We start from the raw sequence: 26,058 nt of genomic DNA, 5'->3' as shown, positions 1-26,058 counted from the left end.
AACCTGGGTCCTCTGAAAAGCACCCATAAGCTGTCTGTCCAGCCCCAGTATTGTTCTTTAAAAACAGAATTCATTTTAAATTATATCTGCATGTGTATCTGTGTGTGGGTATGTGGATGTGCGTGTGTATCTTGCAAAGACCTTTGCCTCCACTTCCCAAGGGCTGAGATTATAGGCAAGTTCTCCATACCCCAGTTCTACTTCTATTCATTATAGCTTGCAGAGGGCTCTCCAGCAATCAGAATTTAGCCTGCCGTTTCTTTTCTTTTCTCTTTTCTCATTGTCCTCACCAGCTACACACCTCAACACTTCATCAAGTAGTTATTACATGTGAATAAAACTTAGGAATTTCTTTCTTTACAGCACTAAAAGGGAAATACCAAAGGACATTTTTTTTTAAACATTATTTTAAAATAGATTTGAGGGGCTGGAGAGATGGCTCAGTGGTTAAGAGCACTGGCTGCTTCCTTTGATTGCCAGCACTCACACAGCGGCTTATAACCATCTGTAGCTACAGTTCCAGGGGATCCGATGCCCTCTTCAGGCCTCTATGGGCACCAGGTATATGCACATAGAACACAGATATTCATGTAGGCCAAACATCTACACTCATAAAACAAAAAACAATAATTAAAACAAAATTGAGAACTGGGTAAACCAGATGATCCCATTTCTAACTTATCCTTTGTATTCTTGGAGGGTACAGATTAGATTATATCTGTAGAGAAAGATGGTTTTCAGGTTGGGGACCCTGGATTAAAGCCAGTGAGGCACCTTAAGGACTAACGAAAACCTTAAGGAAACCTACTCATGAGTCCGAGAAAATATTCAAGATAGAAAGCTCATTGTACCTCAGGACTTACTTTCCTTTTAGATAGTAAATCCTTCCCAGTGAATCTGAGCTCTTAGGCTAGCTTTCCGGGGTCAAGATACAGAGACCTAGAGACACAGCCAATCCTTGGTACACTCCAGAAAGATAAACACCCACATAACTGGCTAGCATGCTTTTATGATATATAGGTCCAGAACTAACTTCTCCATTGCCTCACATATTAAAAGCAAACAAAGCTGAAATGAAATAATGAGATAACAAAACATGTTATTTTCCCTAAAAAATAAATAAATAAATAAAGCTCAGAATGATAAAAGCTTAAAGAAACCAGTAAATAAAACTAGTTGGATTTATTCCATTCAGAAGCTAAGGACAGCGAAACAATTTTAAAATGATGAGACTAATACGAAGGCTAATACCCGGGTGATGAGTGTCTGCCAGGTTGATTTTTATCATTTCTCTGGCGTGTTCATTTGTTTCTTAATGTGCTCATCTTGCCCATTAAGAATAATTAGCAGCTTTGCTTAGAGATTTGCTGGCTTCTGGCAATGTCTCTCCTTTTTTTTTTTTTTTTTTTTTTTAATTTGTTGTTATTGACATCCACCTTTACTTTCTGGAAAGTAATTTTTGGATAATATCCTACAACTGCTATATAATTTGGGCTTCCTAAAATTTTAAAGGAAAGACACAAACAGTGATTTCTAAATGAGTTGTTAGATCTATATGCATTGACAGTATGCTATTTGGTGAGTGAGTGATTCTTACAGAGATGGGGGGGCACAAATGGGGAGGGGAGTCACTCATATTAACCTCACTCAGCACAACAGATTACAAGGCATGCCTATTGTAAGCTGTTTTCAAATCAAGAACAACATTAGTATTAAAAGCAGGAAACCACATTGCCAATTTTAAGGCTTTTGCATGCTTTTTTCTCTTAATTAAAATAAATTAGATCTACTTACAACAGAAAAAAAAAAAAAAAAAAAAGGCACACAAACATGGAACACGCACACATCGTAAAAACCAAACCCCATCAGGAAGATTCTAAGAGATGAAATGAAACACACGGCCAGTTTGGGTCTGCATCCTAAAAGGACCTACCTACTTCATCTACATTGTAAGGTTCTCCCTCCTGCCCTTTGGCACCCCGCTATATTAAACCCATTGTAAAACCCAGCACAATAAAGCACTCTCAGGGCTGAGCCTCTGAGGACCAAATGTTAAAAATCCATTTTCTTGGGAGGGGGCTGAACCAATCATTTCTTTGAAAGGCCGGCAGAGTGAATGGCAGAATCTGAGATTTCCTCTCTGATTTCAAGAGCTGGCCTGGCATCTTTACCGCTCAAAGAGAAGGTGCGATAATAATTAATGACACAAACCTGGCTTCCCTTCTTTGGACACTCTGTGATTTAGTTCAATCATAATTTTAGTACCATTAAATTTACATACTGATTCCAGATGCTGCCCCCCTACCCCAGTCTGATGGTAAAAAGTTCTAATTGATTTCTGGTGCTATTAAATAAAGTCACTTGGTGACTTCAGGGGGATAAAGATCTCAGGGTACTGGGACCAATCTGAAAGTTTCTGTCGCCAAAACATCTCTCTCTTGTTCAATATCCCTGTCTCTCCACCCTCAGGAAGACACCGCGTGGGGCTGAGCTGGAGTACCTGAGAGCCCCCATTGCTCTCTGCTCCCTGACGAGGAGGAGCACGGTGAAATGATACCGACACAGAAGAAACCAGAATAAAGCAGAGTGGATGGATCAGCAGCAGCTGTCTTCAGGAATATTAGGAATATTTAGAAAAACTTGCCACAGTTTCAAGATCATGATTAAAAATCCTACGTGAAAAAAAAAGGAAGCACCTTTTGTCATCTCTTTCCCTGGTGTGAAAGGCAAAGATTGTGATTGGCTGTTTTTCCTTCCTGAATTTTTTTTTTTTTTTTTTTTTTTTTAAGGCTGTCAGGCAATTAGCTGGGTGGGGTTCTGCAGAGCTGCTGAACAGTATTAGCTACCATACTTCCCATTCTTCCTTCTTCCTCCTATGTGAACGGCTGATGGAGCTGCTTTGGATTTTATTAAAAAAAAAAAAAAATTACAGAGCGGAGGGAGGAGGAAAGGAAATCAAAAATAGGCTTTATGTAAAATGCCACAAAATTCAAAGCTGCCTCAAGCCTTTGAAGGAACTAAAAATTCAAATAAGGGCCCTGTCTTCCTCACCATGTCAAAAAAAAAAAAAAAAAATCCAAAGCAAACAGATCTTCCACTTTTTCCTCTCAATTTCTAGCGGCTGTTAACTGCCCTGAACACATCTGCTAGGCTGCTAAAGTAGCCGTAAATTATGCTTACTTTTCTTAGTTAAAGTACAGTTCAATTTTCTGAACTCTGTGTACATATTAGTAAAGTATAATCTAATATAATGGGTTTGAACTGTAATAGCATAGCAGAAAAAAAAAAAAAAGGAGATAGCTTTTAAAACCTAAATAAAAGGAGATAATGAAGAACCGATAGCCGTTTCCAGTGGAGGGGATATAGATACAGGCAACTCCTCAGCAATTAGCATAGGTACAGTATGACTGGCGTGTGTAGTATCACAGGCATAGAAGCTAGACATTAATATTTACAGGCAACATCAGATGAGGTAAACAATAATTTTAATCAGTTTCGTGCTGGACGGTCTTAATGAAAACAAAAGAGCAAGAATGCTTCAAAATTATGAGATAAGATTTTGAATTGCCTCGAGAGGCACACAGAACACAGACTCCTTCAGTGAGACGTGTCCATAAACCCTGTGAAAAGGAACACACCACGCAGTCAACCGCAGTGAATCCATATATCTCTAGTTTTTCTTAATTACCGATCATGTGTATGGGGAGCTCTTTTTTTTTTAATACCCCGTGCTGTCTTTCTTTATATCAATTGTTACTCGGCCCGGGGGTGGGGTGGGGGGTGGGAATGGGCACAACGAACCGGCTTTCTATCTGAATAAGGATACTTCTGATGGCCTTTTCATTCCCATCAGTTAACAGAACTTCTTTGACATCTGCAGAAATAGCAACCTGGGGGGAAAAAAAAGGAGTACAGCAAACAATGAGCAAATATGCTTGTCTGTGTGGAAGTGAAGACAGAAAGTGACAAGCCTTCAGTATCATGCTTCCTCACCTATTCCTCTGTAACAATCTTCAATCTTTTTTCATTTTATGTCTGCATTATTTTAATCATTCAATCAAATCAGTCAATACTTTTATCATTCCATTTGCGGGAGCCTCTATCTTGCTATCATTCTGTTCGGTAATTGCATTGTGACAGCGGATGATGGCATTCTGAGAGGCTTTCATTTGTGGGCTCCTGTTTATCTAGTAGAGCCATCATACAAGGCTGTCACTCCGCCTTTCAGCCGGCTTCTGTCTGGCTGCCTGATGCCCTTCATATAACTTTGCATTGCAGGCAGATGGCTTTGTGAGGGTAATTTTTTTGTGAGCTTTGACATGCTCGCACATTGGGCTGTAACCTCGACACATTGTATAAGAGCGACAGGTTTGTCAAATGCCAATCAGTGTAACAATATGCTTTTATTTGTAGAGACATAAAAACTTGTCTAATGCACTGTGCTGCTACATAATATCTCCCGAATACATGACTCAGAACCCAGAGAATGGGGAACGTCGTTCCTGAATGGCCAATCTAATTCAAAAGAATCTAATTACTGAGCGCTCTGGATCATGTTTGTTGGTGTAATAATGCAGGCAAAACATTAGCAGCTATCTCATGGTGCTCCAACTGTGATTCGCTGGGCTATTCCTGTATCTTAGCAAATGGGACTATAATCTGAAAAAAAAAAAAAAAAAAAGCTTTCGCTATGGCAAAGAAAAACTGCGAGGCCTGGAATGTCACAACAAGCGATATTGACTACACTGAGGTAAAATGTTTCTGCTCATCGAGGCAACCATAAAATCAATATGATCCGAAAGTAAGTCAATCTAGAAGGTCTCTCAAGACCCAGCAGCTTGACCGCAGCTGATGCTGTTGACGGTTCTCTGACCCAGCAGTTGGAGGCCCTGGAACATTTTTCCTTTTGTTCCTCTCTCTGAATGGGATTGGAATTGAGAAAAGACCTACCATGAGCCCAGCCAAGCATGTCATGCCACCCCCGAGCTCACACACAGCAAGGTCCCTGAAAGAGAGAAAGAAATGGTAGAACCCATACAAATTAGATGAAAATGGTCAGAGCCATATATATGTTACAAGAACAAATTACCATCTGCAGTAAGAAGGACACTACCAGGGAGTTGTGGAGACATGACTGGGCTACCTCATGTCGTTTTGCATTTTAAAAATAATTATGAAATAGAGAAGTCACAAAGCAGGCAAAACAGTGGGGGGTCCCCTCATTAGCGTTCACTGCAACATTACCACCGCTGAGCTGAAAAAAATCTGAGAAGGTTCCCCTTTTTTCCCCTTGTCAATGGTGCTGTCTTTTAGAACTAAACTAGCTAGAGTAGCGAAAGATAATTGTTAGGGAAGGATAACATTGTTAATCCACATTCATGCCTTCAAAACCAGTTAGACAAGTAAACGAAGAATATATATATGAGTGTGTGTGAACTTATGTTAGAGTCACACACAGCACACAAATAAATGCAATCCTGATTTTTTTTTAATTCTTAAAAAAAAAAAAAAAAGCTGAAACAATTTGGAAAGCTGAACGACCCCCATAAAGCACAATTACACAAAGAGCATCCAGCAATTAACACGCAGATCACAATTGACCCCAGCCCAAAGCAGCAAATAAACAATGCGGGGACATAATGTGGTTAAGCCAGCAGAGCCGGGCTGGAGTCAGGGCTGGGCTGAGAGTTAAGGCTGAGTGTGCCATGCTGTACTCACTTTCCCCTTTTGTGCCTAAAGATCAGCCCTCAATGTGCGACATTCTCACCCTGGGCCACTGCTTGCTGGCTACAGTGTAAGTACAATGAGATTAGGAAATGCCAGCTTTCAGGGCTGAGCCCTGGATTCTGAACTGCCCTCTTTAGATGACATGTACTAGAGTCTTAACATTGTTTCCCCCTCCCATTCTGAGAAAGGGGGGGAGCGAAAATGAAGTGGGGAGGGGGGTAAAAGAGGTCATTCATGTTAGGAAATATTTCGATGGGCATTTAGTTATTCAAAGCAATCACAGACTGCTTGGTAAGTATGGACCCACAGAGCTTCAAAAATTACATGGTATCAACCCAATCCTGTAAGAACATATGGTTAAAAAGCATCAAGATCACTAATGGCTTGTTATGAAACACAATAGACTATTCAGGAAGTATAGATAGGATGTTCTCAAAATGACAATTAAAATGAAAAAAAAAAAAAAAAAAAAAAAAAAAACCCTCCACTTTCTAGTTGTACCAAAGATCTCCAGAATTTTTTTTTAAATAAAGAGCCATTTCTCTCCTTTCCTAAAACTCATCCATGGTTTGATACATAACACATATTAACAGCTGAGGGTATTGATTTCTTTAGTATAGTAATTTATATTATACATATTGTCAAGGACACAAGAAATGCCTTTAAAACAAGAACATCTCCAAGTAATAGCCATGAGGCATCTATCAAATGTGCCAGTGACTTTCCCTAGCAGAAGTTACAGAATGTGTTTATTGTGGGGATTTTTTTTTTTTTTTTTGACCTTCACAATCAGCAAGGATTGATTGCGCCTTCCCTTTTGTTTCCCCCAAATCAAAGCGAAATAAAATGCCTTGAGTGAAAATCAAAAGCCTTTGACATACAGCAAGAAGCTCGCTGTGCAGTGTTCGCACCCGAAGGCAATGCAGATCCCTTTTCAGAAGCAACATGTGTTCATGGGGGGACTTTTTCCCTCTTCCTTTCAACAGTTTACAGCTTGAAGGCTGTAGAGCAGGCCATTTTTTTAATACACAGATTCAATACACACGATGGGCTAAACAAATCTCTTTTAAGTATGGCTCTTACCTGAATATATTACTGTGCTTGAGGCAGTAGTAAGCTAAAGCCTCCTCAGATGGCCAGATACCTGGGAACACAAGAGAGGAGATACTGCAATTAGACAGTCTTTTTCCTCCAGACTAGCTTTTAAAAATGAAGGCTCGGCACAAGCCATTGCAGCTCAAACCAAACTTAACATGGTGGCTCTTTGCCATTCACCAGACCATGAGTGTCCTTGGTTGTTATTTGTATAATGGCCAGCATTATGACCTTTCCCCAGAGTGACAACAAGACAGCCTCAATAAAGTTTGCTAAGGTTTAATCACAATAAAACAGAAAAACTATTAACAACCAATGTGACAGCTATCAAAAGTTAAAGGTTGATGATAGTTCAAATGGATCGTCATCATACTTATGCAAATTAATACAGAAGTTGAAGGCTCACTATGTATGCATTTCCTGCTAGGATTAAAAAAAAAAAAAGGAATGGAAAAAAATTTACTTTAAGGGGCAAATAAAACTGCTAAGGTCATTCTATCGGTTTGGGGGGGCATTGAGACAGGGTTTCTGGGTGCAGCTCTGGCTGTCCTAGAACTCACTCTGTAGATCAGTCCAGCCTGGAACTCAGAAATCTGCCTGCCTCTGCCTCCTGAGTGCTAGAATTAAAGGCGTGTGCCACAGCCACCACCCAGCTTCATTCTATCTTTCTATACCTTTTCATATTAATGTCTTAAAATATTCAAAATTCCTTCATTTCTTTAATTAAAATGTCAAACTGCAGTATACAATTAGGGAGACATTAATTTCACCAATTTTGGCATGCCTTTAAGTCAAACAGTATTCCTAGGCACTAAACTGCATGGAGAGACATCTCCTAAAATCACCATTTACACATTTACTGAGGAAACCTATAGTTCAAGAATGGATATGAATTGCTTCCAGGTAAGTTGTTGGAAGTCATAGTTACTGGGGGTTGTCATAGGTTGTCAGATTATGTGTGCTTTTAATTTTTTTCCTCCACATGTTTTTTTGTATTTTTCAAAATTTTTACAATGAGCCTACATCACCTTCGATATGACTAGAATAAATTATAACCTCATTAAAGTTACAGCTTCCTCCAAAGAATCAACCTTAGCCATCAACCTTAGCCATCAGTTGGGGACACCTCCATCCCCGACAAGGTATCCTTCCTGTGTGCCCCATAGCCCTGGGAAAGATCGGTCATGTCTCAGCAGTCAACACAAAGTGAGACACGTTGAAAAGACTTGATTTTAATCCCGAGATGTATCTAAACAGAAGAAATCTAAACACTTCAGAGAAGAAGATGTGAAAGGAATAAAAGTAGCCAAAGAGAGTGGGTGGACGACTTAATGAAGAGGAAGAGGTGGCTCCAGAAAGCACCTAATACAGGAAAGCCCAGCAGGATGAACTTTACCACCCCAGCCTCCCAGCATTTCCATTGTAGAGGACAACTCGGGAAAGGACTGGGAAGAGCAATGAGAGGTGTTTGGAAACACATTTAGAGGGCAGGCACACAGGTGGGAGAGTCTAGCAGTCAAGATCACAGGTGCCTTGAAAGCAGACCGTCTGGGCTCCAGTCCCTGCGTTGCTGTTTGCTAGCTCAGAGACCTTGGATAGGTTACCTAATCTCTGTGACTTGGGCTTTTCATCCCTAAAGTATAGACTGCAACATCAACTTCACAGGAGGGCTGTGTGGGTCAGATGAGTGACACATGTGTAGTGGACTTCGAAGAGTTCCCAGCTCATCATAAACACAAAGGAAAAGCAGGTTGCAAAGGATAGAACAGTAGATAGAGAGAATATGTGCGGACTACAGCGGTTACCCCACGAGTTGGGACAGATGGAGAACCATTTTTACCATTGTTTTGTCTGGATCCCAACGTCATAAGACCTTGTACATCCCCACACAAAAAGAACTCCATAAAGACCAAAGTACATAATAAAATTCTCCGGAGGAAGAGCCAAGACAGTGTTCTCGCTAAGTGGGTGTATTCAACCCAAGAATGGATTTCTTTATGCCCTGAGTACATGGCTGTGAGGTTTTTAAAAAGTAATGATAGGGGAAAGGTATTTAAGTAAAACTTAAGCCCCACTGAAGAATGAATGTGACTTCTAAAATGCATAGTCTTTTCAACTCGTTTTATATTTTTTGAGAAATTACAGTTATTTTTTTTAAAAACTAAGTTAAATACAAAGATCAAAAGGCTAAATTTCTACTGTTAGCAATATAATCACTGTTAATGTTTCAGACATCACTCCAAAAACCCTTTCTAGTTATGAAGGTATCTCACCCAGTTGGGATCTTCTCATGCAGGGACCCAGTGACTTGATTTTGCCCCCATTCACTCAGGTGTAGGAAGGCTCCATAGCGCAGAGCGCACACTCTGGTTGGGTCATTTGTACCGATGGCCCACACCCTTCCATGTGTGTCAGCATCCGATTAACCCATTTCCTCTTGTTAGGCAGTTAAGCTGGGTTCAAAGTTTGTAATATTATATGATTATAAATAGCAATGGAAGGAAATACCTTTTCCTAACATATTTCCCCCCCCCCCTTATTTAGAGATGGGATATCTGGTCAAAAATCAGGTACAGGGTCTGGAGAGAAGGCCCAGTAGTAGTTAAGAGCACTTGCTGCTCTGGCAGAGTTCTGCGGTTCAACTCTTAGCACCTACATGATGGCTTACAACCATCTCTGACTCCAGTTCAAGGGTTTGCAACCTCTTTTCTCTAAGGGCACCAGGCACGTATGCTGCAATACACACATGTAGATAAAATATTCACTTATAGAAAATACAGATAAAGAAATCATTAAAAAAAAAAAAAACTTGGGCATAGTCCATATTCTGATAAACAGGTTGAGCATCCATAATCTGAAATCCAAAATACTCCAAAATCTGAAACTTCATGAGGGGCCACATGATGACAGATTCCACATATGCTCTCAAAACAAAGCTGCCCTAAACACCTTATATAAAACCAACTTCAGGAGACTTGTATAAAATACATATTAAGCAAAGAAATTTCGTGTTTACACTTAGACTCCATCCTCAAGATATTATGTATGTGTTAATATCCCCCAATTTAAAATGATTCCAAATCTATGCCTCTGGCCCCAAGCTTTTAGGGTACGGGACATGTGAATTTTATACACTCCATATGTCCCCAGAAAGAATGTTCATTCTGGGCTGGCTCATGACCTAAGTTGTGGATCATATGTAAAAATGAAGGGGGTTGGGAAGTAACACCACAGAATTGTCCCCTGAGGTATACATGTTCTCTATCATACACATGCAGTAACAAGCAATTTTCAAAGAATATTTGTTTCTTCAATACCCTACCAAGACAAGGCTTTATCTATTTACTAATTATATACGTTTCATTACGGCATTTTCACACATATATACAAGTTGGTTGGTCCTCCCCCATCTACCCTCTATCCCTTTCTGCTACTGGAGATATATTCTTTCTAGTCCCTTTTCTACTTTCATTTTGCTTTAGCTTTTGAGGATTCAGTGAGGTTCACAAGGGTTTCCATTGCAGGATCCCAAAGGGTGTCCCTTAGGGTGGGGGAAAGTAGGCACAACACCAACGACACAGGCACTGGGAACAAGTTGAAACAACAAGCTCAGTTTATTCCAGGAAAGGGGAAGCGTTATATATTACCCAACCCTGCCCCCGGGGAGGAGATCCACTGAGCTGTCACCTGCTGAGGTGATGTGGACTCTGTCCATAAGTCCACATCATCTCTCAATGTTGTCAAGGCCCTCTGGCAGACCTAGGCTGGCTGCCAGGAAATATCTACTGTGCATGCTCTTACTATCAGGCTAGGCTGGCTCTCGGGCCCATTGAGGCTGAGTTTTCCCACAGGTTACTTACAGGATGCTATTGTTCATAGGAACATCAGCGGCTACACCACAGAAGAGAATGTCCCTCTCTCAAGTCCCCACAGATAATCAGGGGTGGAGGTGAACACCTCCCCGCTATTTATCTGCCCATAGGTTCTTGCAGACCTCTGCAGTTCCCCTTCCCCATATGGCAGGAAGCCCACAGGCCCAGTAATCACACCTTCTGAGAGATCAAGGGTGCAATGTCAAGTTCTGAAGAGAACACACCTGGCTTCGCACCTTTCTCTATCCCTTACATTCTTCCTGCCCCAGCTCTGTAGTGGCCCTTGGAGGGACAGATACAAAAGACCTATTCATGGCTGAGCATCCCAAGTGGCCAGCACGTTGGCTACAAATGAGTCATGCAGTTCTGGTTGCCCACAGTAGAGAGGAGCTTTTCTGACCAAAGGCAATGGCTGCGCTAATCTAGTTTGCACTAAGCTACTTTGATGGGCACATGATGGGGATGTCCTTATGCATAAATCTGTTTCTCTTATTGGCTGGTGAATAAAACACTGATTGGCCAGCAGTCAGGCAGGAAGGATAGGTGAGGCTATGAGACAAGGAGAATTCTGGGGAGAGGAGGCAGAGACAGGCCAACAGGGAGAGACGCCATGCAGAGACTGGGAAGATAGGACACGCCAGGCGTTCTCTGCTAAGATAAGGTCAAGCAGAAATGCATAGATTAGTAGTTATGGCCTAATAATTAAGAGAGAGCTAGACAGTAAGAAGCCCTAGCCACCGGCCAATAGGCACATGATGTTCTTTTAGCAGAACAATAGTCGTGGTAGCTCCCCCGCTAGGACCTATTATGACTTTCACAGCCATGAGCTTTGACCAGGATATAGTGGTGGATTTGGATTCCATCCTGAGGAGCAGGCCTCAGATCTCACCCTTGTCATCGATTTGCTCGTCTTGCTCAGTAGTGGAGCTGCAGTAAGACTGTTGGCAGCACTCCTGCCCCAGCCCTGTGTAACAACACCCTCTGCCACCATGAGAGCTGGATCCTGGTCCCAGCTTGACTTCTCTATACCCCACAATCAAAGTGTGTACATGGCATGTTTAGCAGTTAGGCCTTAGCTACTTCTGGTGGGCAAGCAACAGCTGGGGCAAATGCCTGTTGTTTCATTTGAAATAACGATAAAACATTTTAAAGTATAATTACAAGTCAAGACTAAGACAAGATACTTCAACACCACTAGGGTGGCTATCATAAAAACGTCAGAAAACAACGGTGTGGGCGAGGAGGTTACGTAGGAATGTAAAGTGATGCAGCTTTGCAAAACTGTCTTGCAGTTGCTCAGGATGTTAAGTAGTTAAATTTAGATGACTGTATGAGTCCAGAATTCTACTTCTTTAAAAAAAAATATAAAAAAGTGTGTAAAATATTAATGACAGCATTATCAATGGGTGGAGTGCTGACACATGCTGCAAGATGGACAGAATTCTAAAGCTCACTAAGTGAAGGAAGCCATTTACAAAGAACCACATGCTGTATGTTTGTACTTCTAGTTTATTTTTGGTTTTTCAAGACAGAGTTTCCCTGTATTGTTGGAGCCGGTCCTAGAACTTGTTTTGTAGTCCAGGCTGGCCTTGAACTCACACAGATCCACCTGCCTCTGCCTCCCAAGTTCTGGGATCAAAGGTGTGTGCCACTACCGCCAGGCTCCATATGTTTGCATTTCTAATAAGGTATTTACCAAAAGTAGGATGGACTGATGAAGTGAATTTATGCAGAGCTAAGGCTGAGCCCTTCTCCCATGAACTCACCCACCCCCTTCTCAACTTCTTTCACCTCCAATCAGCATTTTATATTCCCACATTGCATTTAATGAAAAATGAATAACCAGATATGTGAAGGAATGTGACAGATAGCAAAAATGTTTCCCCATTTTTGAACTCAATGACTTCTCAACCATTTACCTCCCAGTTTCAAAACCAGCACTGTTGCTATATGCTCCCAAATTCTATTGCCTTTGTGAATTTATTCCTAAAAATGGAACTTTATAGTGTTCTTAAGTATTTTTTTCAATAAACCTTAAAGACTTATTTTCATTTTTTATTTATATGCATGGGTATCTGTTTGTGTGCAGTTACACCATGTGTGTGCAATTGCCCTCAGAGGGACTTGGGTTCCCGGGGCCTGAATCTGCAGGTGGTTGTGAGCTGCCTCCCTTGGGTGCTGAGGATGGAACTTGTGTCCTCTGGAAGAGGAGGAGGGGTTGGCAACTGCCCAGCCATCTCTTTGCCCCTCAAAGGAACTTACTTTAATAAATGCTTTCCCAAAACCCTGAAATCTATCCTCTTTCGCACATGAATTTGTAGGATTGGGCCACAGCCTGAAACACACAGCGACCACTCTTCTTCTCTCCTCCATGCAGATTTTAGCACAGATTCTTTAAGCTCTGTATGGCGGGGTTTTGGCGAGCGTTTCGGAAGAGCAGTGAGTAGTAGGGCTTCATGGAACCGAGTCAGGCTCATCAGAGCAGTGCTAAAGCACCTTTAGAAGCACTTGCAAGCCAAGACCAGTCAAGTGATTAGTATCCCAAGATTTTAATATTTCACTAATACTGCAGGGATTTACGAATCAATGATCGACACTTTTGCTATATTCCTGACATTTGCTACCATGGCAGAGCAGTACCCATGCTGACATCTAAAGTAGCTAAATTATTGATCTAAAAATAAATGCACCACAATATTTTAATTAGCAGTGTATTCTAGAATTCATCTTCTCCAAAATCCATGTCACTGGAGAAGACAGACCCTTAAGTCATCAGTTCTCAACCTGTGGGTCACGACCCCTTTGGGAGTCACTCATCAGATATCCAGTATATCAATATTCTCATTATGACTCACAGCAGTAGCAAAATCACAGATATGAAGTAGCCATGAAATAATTTTATGGTTGGGGGTGGTCACATCACAAGAAACCATACTGAAGGGTCGCAGCATTAGGAAGGTTGAGAACCACTGCCTTAAGTGTTAGTCAGGAACAGATAATTTATTCCTTAGTGGTCTCTGTTAAAACTGGATGAGTCTACTTCACAGAAGAAAAGGCCTCCTTCACACATGGGGGCTCCATGAAAGGCACTGGCTAAACAAGAGGGACATTTTAAAAATATTCACTTATTTATCTGAGACCAGCCCAAGACTATGTGGAACTCACTATGTAGTCCAGGCTGGCTCAGATTCCCAGCAATTCTCTTGCTTCAGCCTCCAACTGAGATTAGAGCTTGCTGTTTTGAAAAAAAAGTACTTACACTTTTGTGTACCACACTTTCCTTCCAGTAAAGGCTTGGCTTCCTAGATGTGTCTATCAGAATTGTACCTATTGAACTTGACAGATCGCAGACAGCCAATAGCCAGATCTCAACACACACACACACACACACTCTCACACACACACAGACACACACACAGACACACACACAGAGCTGTCTGTATAGTGACAACAACAGGGAAAGTTGACGATAGATTTATAAAGCATGCAACTACTTTTGTTGTTATTGTTAGTGAAGAAGCTACTTTAGAATTGTTTTAAGCCAGGTAGTGGTGGCACATGCCTTTAATCCCAGCACACAGGAGGCAGAGGCAGGTGGATCTCTGTGGGTTCGAAGACAGCCTGGCCTACAAAGCCAATTCCAAAACAGCCAGGGCTGTTACATGGAGAAACCCTGTCTTAAAACAACAACAACAACAAAAGTTTTAAATGCTGAGTGTTATGGTTAACCTAGAATCCAACATATCCACCACTGAGCTGGTGGTTGAACAAATCCTAAAATTAGATTACATGAGTATCCAGGGCTTTGAGGGCTTTTTGTTTCTTCATAGTTCACAGAAGTGAGAAGTCCAAAGGTTTTGACAGACAGCCTCTGCTGGCTCTCTCTGCCCATCCTAATAGTGGGTACTAACTCTGTGGAAACAATGTGGCTAGCTCCCACAGCTGTAATCATCTGATATCTACTGAAATAGCACCAATGTCTACCTCCTCAAACAAAATTTCTGTGTGCAGTACACTGGAGTCTGAAGTAAAGGAGCCTGGAGCATCAGCCTAGAGCCTTAGCAAGGCTTTTTAAAAGTTACACACACATACACACACAGAGAGAGGGGGGGCAGAGAGAGAGAGAGGTAAATGTGACAGAATGAAGAGCTGCTTCAGTGGGAACGGGTAGGGACATTTCTTAGGCCATTTTCAGTGTTTGTATTGTCTTTCCTTTTCCTTTAATCCAACCCACATTTTTCTCCTGACACTGATAGGTCAGCCCACAACAGGAACCAAGAAGACTACAAAATGCCTCCAAAACATTAGTTACATAAGCACTGTAGTTCAGATCTTGGAATCAATGTGAGGATAAGACAGGATGGTACTGGGGACTCCGACTAGTTGGAGAAGGAACCCTGACGTGGCAGGGCAGATGGTGTTTCTTTGCTGCCTGGTCCCGCTGTCCTTCAGCCCCAAATAAACACACTGACACTTATACTAATTATAAAGTGTTTGGCTGATGGTCCAGGCTTCTTACTGGCTAGCTCTCCCTTAATTTTTAACCCATGACTATTAATCTATGTATTTCTACATGGCCTTATCTTACCAGAGAACACCTGGCATGTCCTATCTTCCCAGTAGCTACATGGCATCTCCTCGAGGCTTTTCTCTGTGTCCTCTCCCCAGAATTCTCCTTCTCTGGTAGCCCTGCCTAGCCTTTCTGCCTGGCTACTGGCCAACCAGTGTTTCACTCATCAACCAATAAGAAAAGCATATATCCAAAAGGACGTCCCCTATCGTGCCAGTTGTAACTGCAATAGACGCTATGCAGGAAGAGTAGAGGGTAGTTATAAGAGTGTTGCAGGGCACCCCGCCTAGTTGGGAAGAGGCTGGAAAGAGCTCAAAAAAGGATGCTTCCCCATACAGTTTACCATGACAGTGGAGATTCTAGGGGACAAGGAGCAAAACAGAAGAAGAAGAGGAAAACAAGGATGGACAGAGTGGTCCTTCAGAGGAGAGCCCCATGAAATAAAGTTTTGAAGAGGGGGAGGTCTTGATGTTCTAGGAGTAGGGCTCTATCCTAGGAGAAAGGCAGAGAGTAGGACAAGATGAGGCTGGAGGGGTGGTTAGGGACCAGGTCACAGAGGTACCAAAGATAATACTAACATCTTAAATCATCCTTTAAAAAGCCATGCAATGGTTTAAGCAACAGAGTGTTGGATCTGACTTATATTTTAGAAGATAATTCTGGGTACTCTAAAGAAAATGGATTGACGAGGGGCGAGAGGAGGCAGGCGGAAACAAGGAGGAAAGCTACCATGGGTATCCAGGCAAGAACTGATAGTCAGATAATGGTTAGTGGTGATGCTTAGAGATTTATTTTAAAAGCATGCTGAAAAAGACATATTGGAGAGCTATATGTAGGGGCTCTGGTCTGGGTTGATGATGGACAGACGCATATAGGATTTCCTTCCCATTTTTCATGAAGTGAGGTGGCTGATTTCACGGTGTATTAAACACCAGCCAGGGAGGCCTGTGCTGTGACATCAACACACCAAGAGATACTGGGACTTACAGTGTCACCTTTTTGAGATTCTGAGTCCTATCTGCAAAGTGATAGGCTTCAGTCAGATTATATTCAGGGGGCCCTCATCCTATAAAAACTACAATACAAAAAGAGGGCTTCATGCTCTGGAGTCACATGAAGTTCATCTTGAATACTCACTCTTATGTATCTGTGACCTTGGCAAGGTGCTTAACCTTTTTAAGCCTCTTCGTTCATTCATAGAACATGCAGTTATTAACAGCCATGTCTGATCTAGAAGCCAGGCTATCGTAGTAATTAAAAGACAACCCTTCCCTAAAGAGCTTCAATAGAGGCAGTAGACAATAAATATATTTTCAGGCATTGACTGATGCTGTAAGGAAAACAAAACATGGCAATGAAACAGAAAACTATCAGGTAGGGCTGCTCCTTCCTCAGCAGGCATTGTTGGGTGATGCCTCAAATCTCTCATATGCTAAATACAAGCAAGAAACACCACTTCCAGGATGCTGACAAGACTAAATGAGTATGTACATAAGGCACTTAGAATAAGGTCAGGCACACGCCAGATTCATTATAGATGGTAGAAGTCATGGTCACTGGCTGTTGTGCTGTTACTAATTTGAAATGTTTCTATTCAATCTTGAGGGCATCTATATGGAACCTTCAAAGAGAGTCTCATCCTTGATTAATAACACATAAAATCAATGTGCCCTGACTCTTGGACTCTGAAACTTCTCTGGAACAGGAATTCCAAATGTACATATAAGTACAGATACACACGTGTATGTATGTATATACATTACATTATACATATGCAAATATACACATATGTACATATCTATGTATATGTATAGGATGTGTTTATATATATGTATATCTATGCATCTCTGTGTGTATATGCATATGATGTGTGTGCAAACACTTGCTATGCAGTTACTTTCCTGCTCTATGACACTGACAGGCTCACGTTATACCATAAAGGGTCAAATAGAAGCCATCCTAAGTTTGTGAATACACATTACAGAGAACACAGGTAGATGTGGGTGGGAGGGAGTGCCTGTGCAGTCCAGAACAGTAGTGGGGAGCAGGGGGAGACCTGCCCGATGACGTTCTAACACTTCTTTAATGCTGATACTATCCAGAGCTATCACATAGAGGAGAACATCAAGGCACATGTCAGATAGATACTCTGTCACAGAGTTGGAATGTGGCCTCGGTGACTCTAGAACCATTATTCGCAACATCTAGAATCTGCTGCCTCCCACTGTGTGATGAACCAAGGGCTGGCCATGCGAACCGGGCTGTGGCTTTGCTCCTTGTGTTCCTGGGGGAATTGTCAGAATTATATAGAAGGACCAGTAATGAGCCCACGGAGGGAGGTATCAGGAGGATTTCAACCCTGAATGCTTCTAAGACCGCAATACAAGTTTATAGGTATGGCCTACACTTAAGAGGTGGTGAGACGTGAACCATACCTTTTGATGAGATTCCCATTGAGGGAGAGAAGACAGAAGGAACCAGGCAGGAAGGAAGAGAAGGGAAGACAGTCTTCCACCAACATCCCCCAGTGGCTCTGATGTTTGGGGACGGGTGTCAGAAAAGGGACTGATGGTGAGACCCACTTCTGAGAGACAGGAGCACATGCTTACCATCAGAGAGCAGAGGCAGCGCTCATTGCACACTTGCTACTTGCCAAATCCTGGGCTGTGCACTTTGTATGGATCATCTTGCTCAACCCTAAGTCATGTGCCATCATTAAGACAAGAGAAAGGGCACAATGAAGCTCGTGGAACGACAGTGAGACTACGCAGTCTGGCTGGGATGTGGGGCCACACTCCCATCCTATGTGCGACACCTTCGAACGGTAGCTGGTCAGGGAATGAAAGAGGGCCAGTTCCTAATTCTCATGGCTGCCAATGACTAATTTTAGAACTCTGGTCAATCAAGAATAAAAAAGGGACAGGTTGAAGTCATTTCTAAGGTTCTTCCAAGTCTAGGCCCCAGGATGAAGGCACTGTATTTGTGTATACCCTCAGATAAAAGTTTCCGAGGTTATCAGTAGGCTCGAGCCTGTAACATCTTCAAGAAATAAGATTGGTTAAAATATTGTATTTGTGCCAGCACTCGAATGCAAACCTCTACTGGGAATCTTTCAGATGGCTCTAAATGGTCCTGTAAGTCAATCTTGAACACATATCAGTTTTAACTGAATCAGAAGTGTTTTGGTCCAATAAATTCGCCAGCTTCAGAGAAGAACTGATCTACAGCTGTATAAACAGAGTTGTGGAAGTCTTTTTCTTGCTCAACTTTTAATTGACAAGTGATGATAGTGGTTTCTTTATGGACTACAAGAGTGACATTTTGATTTAGAGAATGGAACATGTTAAAAATAGAACCCTTCTTAGAGCGAAGCATTCCTTCTCTCAAACTGAACAAATTCCTGCGATGGATGTTTTTCTCAAGGAGATTTCCTCCTTGGTGGTGTAATAAGAATTCCCTTTGGGCAGAAAAGATAAGCAGAGGGGAGACCTCCCTCCAGTGAGAGCTACCTGGGTCCCCAGGAGAACAGTTGGTCACAGGTACCAGAAGAAACCCTTCTAGGACAGAATGAGACCAAAGAGCTCCGAGCAGGAGGGAAGATGAAAGGTGGGCCTCGATTTTCTCAGAAGCAGTGCATCCCTTCTGCTGTGAAGAGAGGAGGAATGGGCTGTTCTTGCCAAGTTGTCCTCAAATAACTCCTTTCCCCAAAGTCCCGCTGGGCTGGATGTCCCGGAACAGCAGGAGCTCTGCTGGGTAGCACCATCCCGTTCCCCTTGAAAAGCCGTAAGAGCAACTCATCAAGCAGAGAGAGACACAGGAAAGAAGTGTTGATCATAATTGCTGTTGTTTCTTATTTTGGCTTCCTGGCCACGTTGACACATGGACACACCATGGCAAACCACGACACGAAGATTGGGCTTCCTTTCTGGAGTCACCAATGACCCATGCCTGACTTGCAAAGTGGGTTCCTATTGTGGACTCTAGCTTGATCTTTCTTCCAGGCAAACACTGTGGTCCCATTGCAAACACACAGGAAGCCACATGTTTCAGTGAGGAATGGGTACTCTACACACGTATGCACAAGTTCTAGAAGAGAAAACAGCACTGAGGAGGTGGGTACATGCTGTGGGTGAAAAGTTCCTAAACACGTATGAAGCAGCCTTGGAGTCAGACCTGTTATGCAACAGAGTTGTTGGTTCTTAAATTTTTTTTTTAAAAAGTCATGTTGTGTGAAAGTTGAACATATTAATCAACAGTGCCTTATTCCAAATTCTCCTTCTTACAGCCTTTAGAAATAATCATTTCTTTGTGGGGAAGAGGAAAGAGGGATGAGTGTTTCCCCACTTTCTCCTTTTGAAATAGGGTCTCACACAACCCAGGCTGGCCTTGAACATGTGCAGCTAAGGATGACCTTGAATTTCTGAACCTCCTGCCTCTACATACCAAGTGCATCTACCTATTTATATGATGCTGGAGATTGGACTCAGGGATTCGTGAATGCTAAGTAAGCACTCTGTGAACTGACCCATATCCCTAGCCGGTGTCTGCCCTTCTCAATGCAGAAATTGCTATTAGCAACTTCTGAAAACCTGAAACACTACTCAGCAAATTGATTTGGTAAATAAGGCCACATCTTATTGAGGTTCAGGATAACCCCACTTTAAACAAAGCCTAAAACGCCATTTCACTTGAAAGTACATTTGTGATATACAGATTGAAAAAGAAGGGAGGGTGGGAAGGGGAAGAATAGAAAAGAAGGAAGAGGAGGAGAAATAGGAGACGAAGGAGGAGAGAGAAAGAGAAAGAGACTATCAGCTGTGCAAAATGGCTAGGGCTCTGCTGTGCCTGCTTCGCCATTTATCATTATTCATTGATATGGAGGAAACATGATGATCTGCTCCCCAGAAATTTCTGCTGCTGAGCAAACTTGGGCGTCTCACCACAAACTAATGTGGAAATGTAGTGCTAAGCACGTCCTGACAGTAAACACAGCAGTGTCGCTCAGTCAGGGACTTCCACAAATGTCTCCAACCAACTTGCGTGATTGTCGTTAACACTTTTTTTTTTTTTAAGAAATGAATTTGATTTCATTTTCTTTCCCCAGTTTTCAAATAGTCATTAAAAATTAAACAACACCAAGAAAAACCTTTTGTGATTATAGCCCTCGTTCTCCTGTAACAAACTAGATCTATAAATTTACGTACCATTGTAGATGTAAATTACAAAATTTATATTCAACTATATTAAAACATCTATTCCAAAAATGATTACCAGTTGTGAAAAGCAGACAGGCTTATCACTTGCTGTCAGTTGTTCATGTCTAGTTAAGCAATAACGTGCTAAAACTGCTCTTTTGTTTTGTGTAAGAATTTTGGCAATAGAAGAAATGAACACTCGGTTAATAAAAACTCAGGCTGCCTTTTTTGCTTTGATGGAGGAAGCAGCTGCCTGTTTTCATTTGCTGCAGAGCAGCAAAACCCATCAGTATAATAAGCAGCTTAGATGCATCCATCCACAGCGCCGGTAAGGATATAGGGCTATTCGCTCAAAACCAATCCCTGGTTTAATTTTAACAAAGATGTGTCTGACATATTTGAAAATGCATTATAATAGGTTTTGAAACATGAACAATTTCTCTTTCTTTTAAATACTTTTCACAGATTTGAAAGGTGTGTGTGTAGCTGAATGATAGCAATGATAAGAGCCAGACCAAACTGGGAGGATGTCCTAAAAGAAGGGTCATGAAGAGAGCAGGCCAAGAGGCTGTCCTTCAGTTATTTCTTGTCAAAGTGGAAGCAATTCATTTGAATATGAGTTCATTTATTTATTTATTCCATCAAATGAATACTTACTCCATGTGTATATATGGACACGCATACATATATACACATACACATATACACACATACACACTTATGTACATATACACATACATACATGCATGTACACACATATGCATGCATACATACTTACACGTATATACACATACACATATACATATATACACATACACATGCATACACACATATACATATATACACATACACATGCATACACACATATATATACATACACACACTCACACATATACACATATATACATATACACACACTCACATATATACACATACACATATACACACATACATACATACACATACTCACACATATACACACATACACATAATATACACATACACATGCATACACATACATATACACACATACAAACACTCACACATATACACATATATACATACATATACACACACTCACACATATACACATATATACACATATATACACATACACATATACATACACACATACATACATACACTCACACATATATACACATACACATGTGCACACACACTCACACACACACACACATACACACACACACACAATGGGCTAGAGGGAAGACACAGTTCCCTCTCAAGACTCTTCAGGAGAGAAGCCAAACACAAAAACTTTGAGGGAAACAAGGTTGCAAGCTCAGTTCTACCGATGCATATTTTAACACTTGCCTTTTATTTGAGTAATTTCAAATGGGCATGCAACACAGTGGAAGCTATTTAACATAAAAATTAAAAATCAAATGCTGTCTCCGCTATTACACAGTCACACACTTCATTAGACATCCCTTTAAAAGAAGATGAATCTGATTGAAAAAAATTGAATCATGTTGAAACACATGTCAAACTGTTTACTTGGCTAGCCAAGAATTACCACACTTCGGAGAGAAAGTTTTGGGATTTTAACTTTTGTTTGGACAGCCTCTAATTGTACAGTAACTGTTAGATACTCTCACAGAACACGAACACACCATGCAGCAAGTGTAGCACAAAATATAAACTTTGAGACAACTTGTACTGTGATACAGTGAGCCTGGGAAGAAAGCATGCTAGGGGATCATTTCATTTTAGTGTTGGGTGCATTCCAAGAAGTTAGATAGTTGTTTTGCTTTTAGTTTTTGTTTTTCGAGACAGAGTTTCTCTGTATTGTTTTGGAGGCTGTCCTGGAACTGGCTCTGTAGACCAGGCTGGCCTCGAACTCACAGAGTACTGGGATCAAAGGTGTGCGCCACCAACACCCGGCTGAAAGTTACATAATTCTTAACCCTCCCTTTTCTGATCGAACACTGGATAAGTGAGCTGTCTGGTGGTAAACATCACTGTTAGATTAGCCAGTAGCATCTCGGGATATCAGCTTAAACAGGTATGCATCTGCACAAATGTTAAAAAAAAAAAACTTTCTAGAACACGTCCCGATTCCCATATTAGTTGTGAAACACATCCACATTCTGCTTTTTTTTCCTTATATATGTTTTATTTTTTAATACTTTTTAGCTTTACAGAGATGCTGCAAGATGGTAGAGAGTACCTCGGCTTTCCCTTCTTTCTACCACTGTAAACATCTTACTTCTCAAATCCCCGAACTGTCTAAACTTGAGTGTGCTGCTCTGAAGAGGGCTTGCCATTCTGCTGAGAATTGAAGGCTACCTGCCAGAAAGCCACCAGATTCAAACTAAAGGACAATGGTAGCATCTACCAATCTGCATGCCCCTTAATTGTTCCCAAACTAATTGAAGAAGATAATTGAAGATTTAAGAGCTAAAACAGGACCCCAAAATACATATACCTCAGGGTTTAGGAAAAATAAATCTGACTTCACAAAACAACAATTTGGAGCCAAGTGAAGCCTTAGTGTCCCTATTCCATTGTTGAACAGGGAAGTATATTACTTAAGTCATTACTAGGTAGGAATTTGGATTGCCCTATTCAATTAATACTTTTGCATCACAGTGTGATATGGACCCTGTTGCAAATCTGTGGCAGCATGAGTTAAGACCCACAAAGAAGTCAGAGGTCAGTATTTTTCACCCATTTAGAGAGTTCATGAAGCATTTGTTTGGAACCCTGTCTTCCTGCTCCTCTGTCTGTCCCCTCCTCTGCCCACTGCTTAATTGCTGAGCATATTGCTTCCAGGATCCTGCAGAGACTCAAAGGCTAGCAACAGCAACAGGAAAAAAAAATGACTTTGGATAGAGACTCTTATTGGCTATACTAGTGGCCAAGCTTAGTGTCTGATATTTGGGCACACACTTAAAATACCTAATACTTCTCCTTAGCTAAAATGCAGACAAGACCCAGGGAACAGACAGCACAGCCTGAGGACTGATGGGTCCCCCACTTTCTCAATCCCCTCCTCCTTTCCCTTAATTCTTTCCCATTCTCCCCTCTTTGTGCCATCCTCTCTCCTTTTTTGCTATTGTCTTCATCCAAGTTATAATGTAACCTTTCCTTTCAAAAGGCAAAAACAGATCACATATTGATGAAGAAAGGTTGTCATATCTATCACCTTCAATGTTTTATAAACAAAGTAACTGACCTATTGCTTTGGTCCTCATTGCCTTTGAACATGAACTTGTGGAGCGGAGAGTGCTCAGAGCTTCCTTCTTGGAGCCAGTTTACATGATCTACCCAAAATCATGTGTTAGTAAACAGTTCTAAACCCTGTAACTCACAAAAATGAAAACCGAATTCCTTTCCTGTTGCAAGACCAATTTGTGGAGTTTTCTATGTTGTATTTACTCAGGACCCGATGTCACAAATACAGCCACAGGTCAGTTCCTGTATGGATGTGTCTCATCACACTCAATCTATGTTCACTGGCCTTTGAACCCAGACACGAAAGCTATAGACCTAGAAGGACAATAGTCACAAGAAGACAGGATGGATACTCTCAGGAGCAAGGTTGCCCAGGGCCAGAAAGGTACATGCTAACACATTCCCAGGTCAGCAAACAGATTCCACACTCAATGGGCCATCTTTCTTTAAGTCAGTCCTTTATCTGTGTTCCCTAGCGCCTATGTCATGGGCTCTGATATCTGGGCTTATCTGCTGTTACCTATAAGCAGACAGGACTCTCATCACAGGTACCTGGGATGTGTCTCAGGATGAGTCCTTTAAGTGACTTGAGAGAGAATGAATGACTCTCTGGCTATTTCTCTCCTCCTCTTTGCCAGGACAAAATTTATAACCTTAAGCCCACACAGCTTTCCTTGAGAATCGTAACTCCTTGAGAAGCACCTTCAGAATATACTATTTAAACCAAAACCTTGTTTTGAACTGATACCACAATTACCTTACTGTTGGGAAAGATACAGAACTTGTAGCGTTTTTTGGTATTGTCACTGGCCTTTTCACACCAGGACACACGAGTGTGTTTGCGGGTTGGGGTCAGAGTGCATGGGCTGAGTTGTTGAGAGTGGAGAAGCCATCAGGGGCCCCATGGGCTCACACCAGATGTCTCAGGACACAAACGAGATTTCCTTCTCTCTCCAGCTGCAGAGTTCATGTTATCGTGAACTCCATCATTTCTCCACCTTCAGCGGATGATTGAAACAATGGCGGCTTTGACTCCAGAGTGCTGCCTTGCAGCTAGAATGTATTTCTCATCTACTTCTGCTATCCAATAGCAAATACCATAGTAGCAATCTAAAATTTGACCATTATTGACAAGAAAAACTACCCAGTAGGAGAATATGAGATATTGTTTGCATCTCATAACTGCTTACAACTTTTCATGGGCACTTCAGAGAAATCCCCAGTTATGAAAGAGAGCCTTGAAAAATTAAGGGTTTTGCTTAGCACACGGTACAGATAATTGGTAGCTGAGTTGGGGCTGGGGCTTCAGTACCCAAATAGTTCACCTTAATTTTCTTTCAGGAATAAGTGACTTGAACAACTGTATAAGGAAGAATTATGTTATGATTTGAGCTTGCATCTTATAGAGAGAATGATTATTGTTATTATTTTTTTAACCTTGGAGGTGAAAATCGGAGTTTAAAGAGGATACGACTCATTCCTCATTCCAGTTTGCACATGGTCACAGATATTTAGCTATTCACTGAAGTGATTTTTGGCCTCTGCTTCTATTTCCATGCCTGGGCACACAGTTGGAGGAAGTGGCTATAGATAAACTCAGCCACAGCTCACGCAATACCAAGATCTCTGAATTGAGGCCAGGAAACAACACACAATCTTCAAAAATAGAGATACACAGTCCCCATGGCACACGCTCCGGCTCTGGAATTACAATGATCGTGTGCTTTGCTTTCTGCAATTGAGCCTCTGTTTGTTTTCAGGAAGTATATATATTATAAACGGTCATTAGTCTTACTTATTCAAACATCTGCATGTCATTTGTCTTGCAATTAAGAGTTCCTAGCAGCTCCCCACAATTCTCCTGATTACTGGCATTCCAAACGTAATAAAAGAGTAATTCTCTTTTACATTGTTGCGTCTGGGGAGGGAGAATCATGTAATATATACAATTTTCACCCACACCACAGTGTTGAGAAATGTAATTTTCTGTGTATTCTCTTCTAAGAATATTTTCAGTATTTCTGGATTGTCTCTGCTCTCAGGAACAGGATTGAAATCTCCACTTTGGTATTTATCTGGGACTGTGATAGCTCAGTCGTCTGCCGCCAAATGCCAAGATAGGAGAATCTCATCACCCAGGGACCAGCTGCATGATGGGCAGTTAATAGATATATCAAACCTTGGGATATATGCTAAGCTGAAGGGATGATTGGCTGGTGATACACTGATTGATTAGCATGGGGAGAATGGGTTTCTTCTTGACAACCTAAGATTATGCTCAGCTAAGCTCAAATTGCTTACACCTCTTCTATTGGGTTTAAAATTACAGTCCTGTCATCTAAAATCTCTCTTCAATGAAATTTTTACCATATATAAAAATTAAAGGGAAAAAGAAAGTAGG

At 41.4% G+C, this 26,058-nt stretch overlaps 1 protein-coding gene across 2 annotated transcripts in view; it reads right to left on the bottom strand.

Moving 5' to 3' along the window:
- Positions 1–26,058, bottom strand: part of Camkmt (calmodulin-lysine N-methyltransferase) — a 353,466-nt gene that overhangs the window by 53,138 nt on the left and 274,270 nt on the right. The window contains exons 4-6 of one of the 2 annotated variants that reach the window (XM_051175205.1): positions 6,811–6,871; positions 4,951–5,005; positions 3,827–3,890 (exon numbers count right to left, since the gene is read on the bottom strand). In XM_051175205.1, the coding sequence (XP_051031162.1) occupies positions 3,827–3,890; positions 4,951–5,005; positions 6,811–6,871 (180 nt within the window). The remainder of the gene's footprint in view (positions 1–3,826; positions 3,891–4,950; positions 5,006–6,810; positions 6,872–26,058) is intronic. The other variant, XM_051175206.1, reaches the window with a different exon arrangement.

This window comes from Phodopus roborovskii, unplaced genomic scaffold (assembly GCF_943737965.1).
Source record: "Phodopus roborovskii unplaced genomic scaffold, PHOROB, whole genome shotgun sequence".
Classification (NCBI taxonomy): Eukaryota; Metazoa; Chordata; class Mammalia; order Rodentia; family Cricetidae; genus Phodopus; species Phodopus roborovskii.
This window is presented reverse-complemented; position numbering and strand designations above follow the sequence as displayed.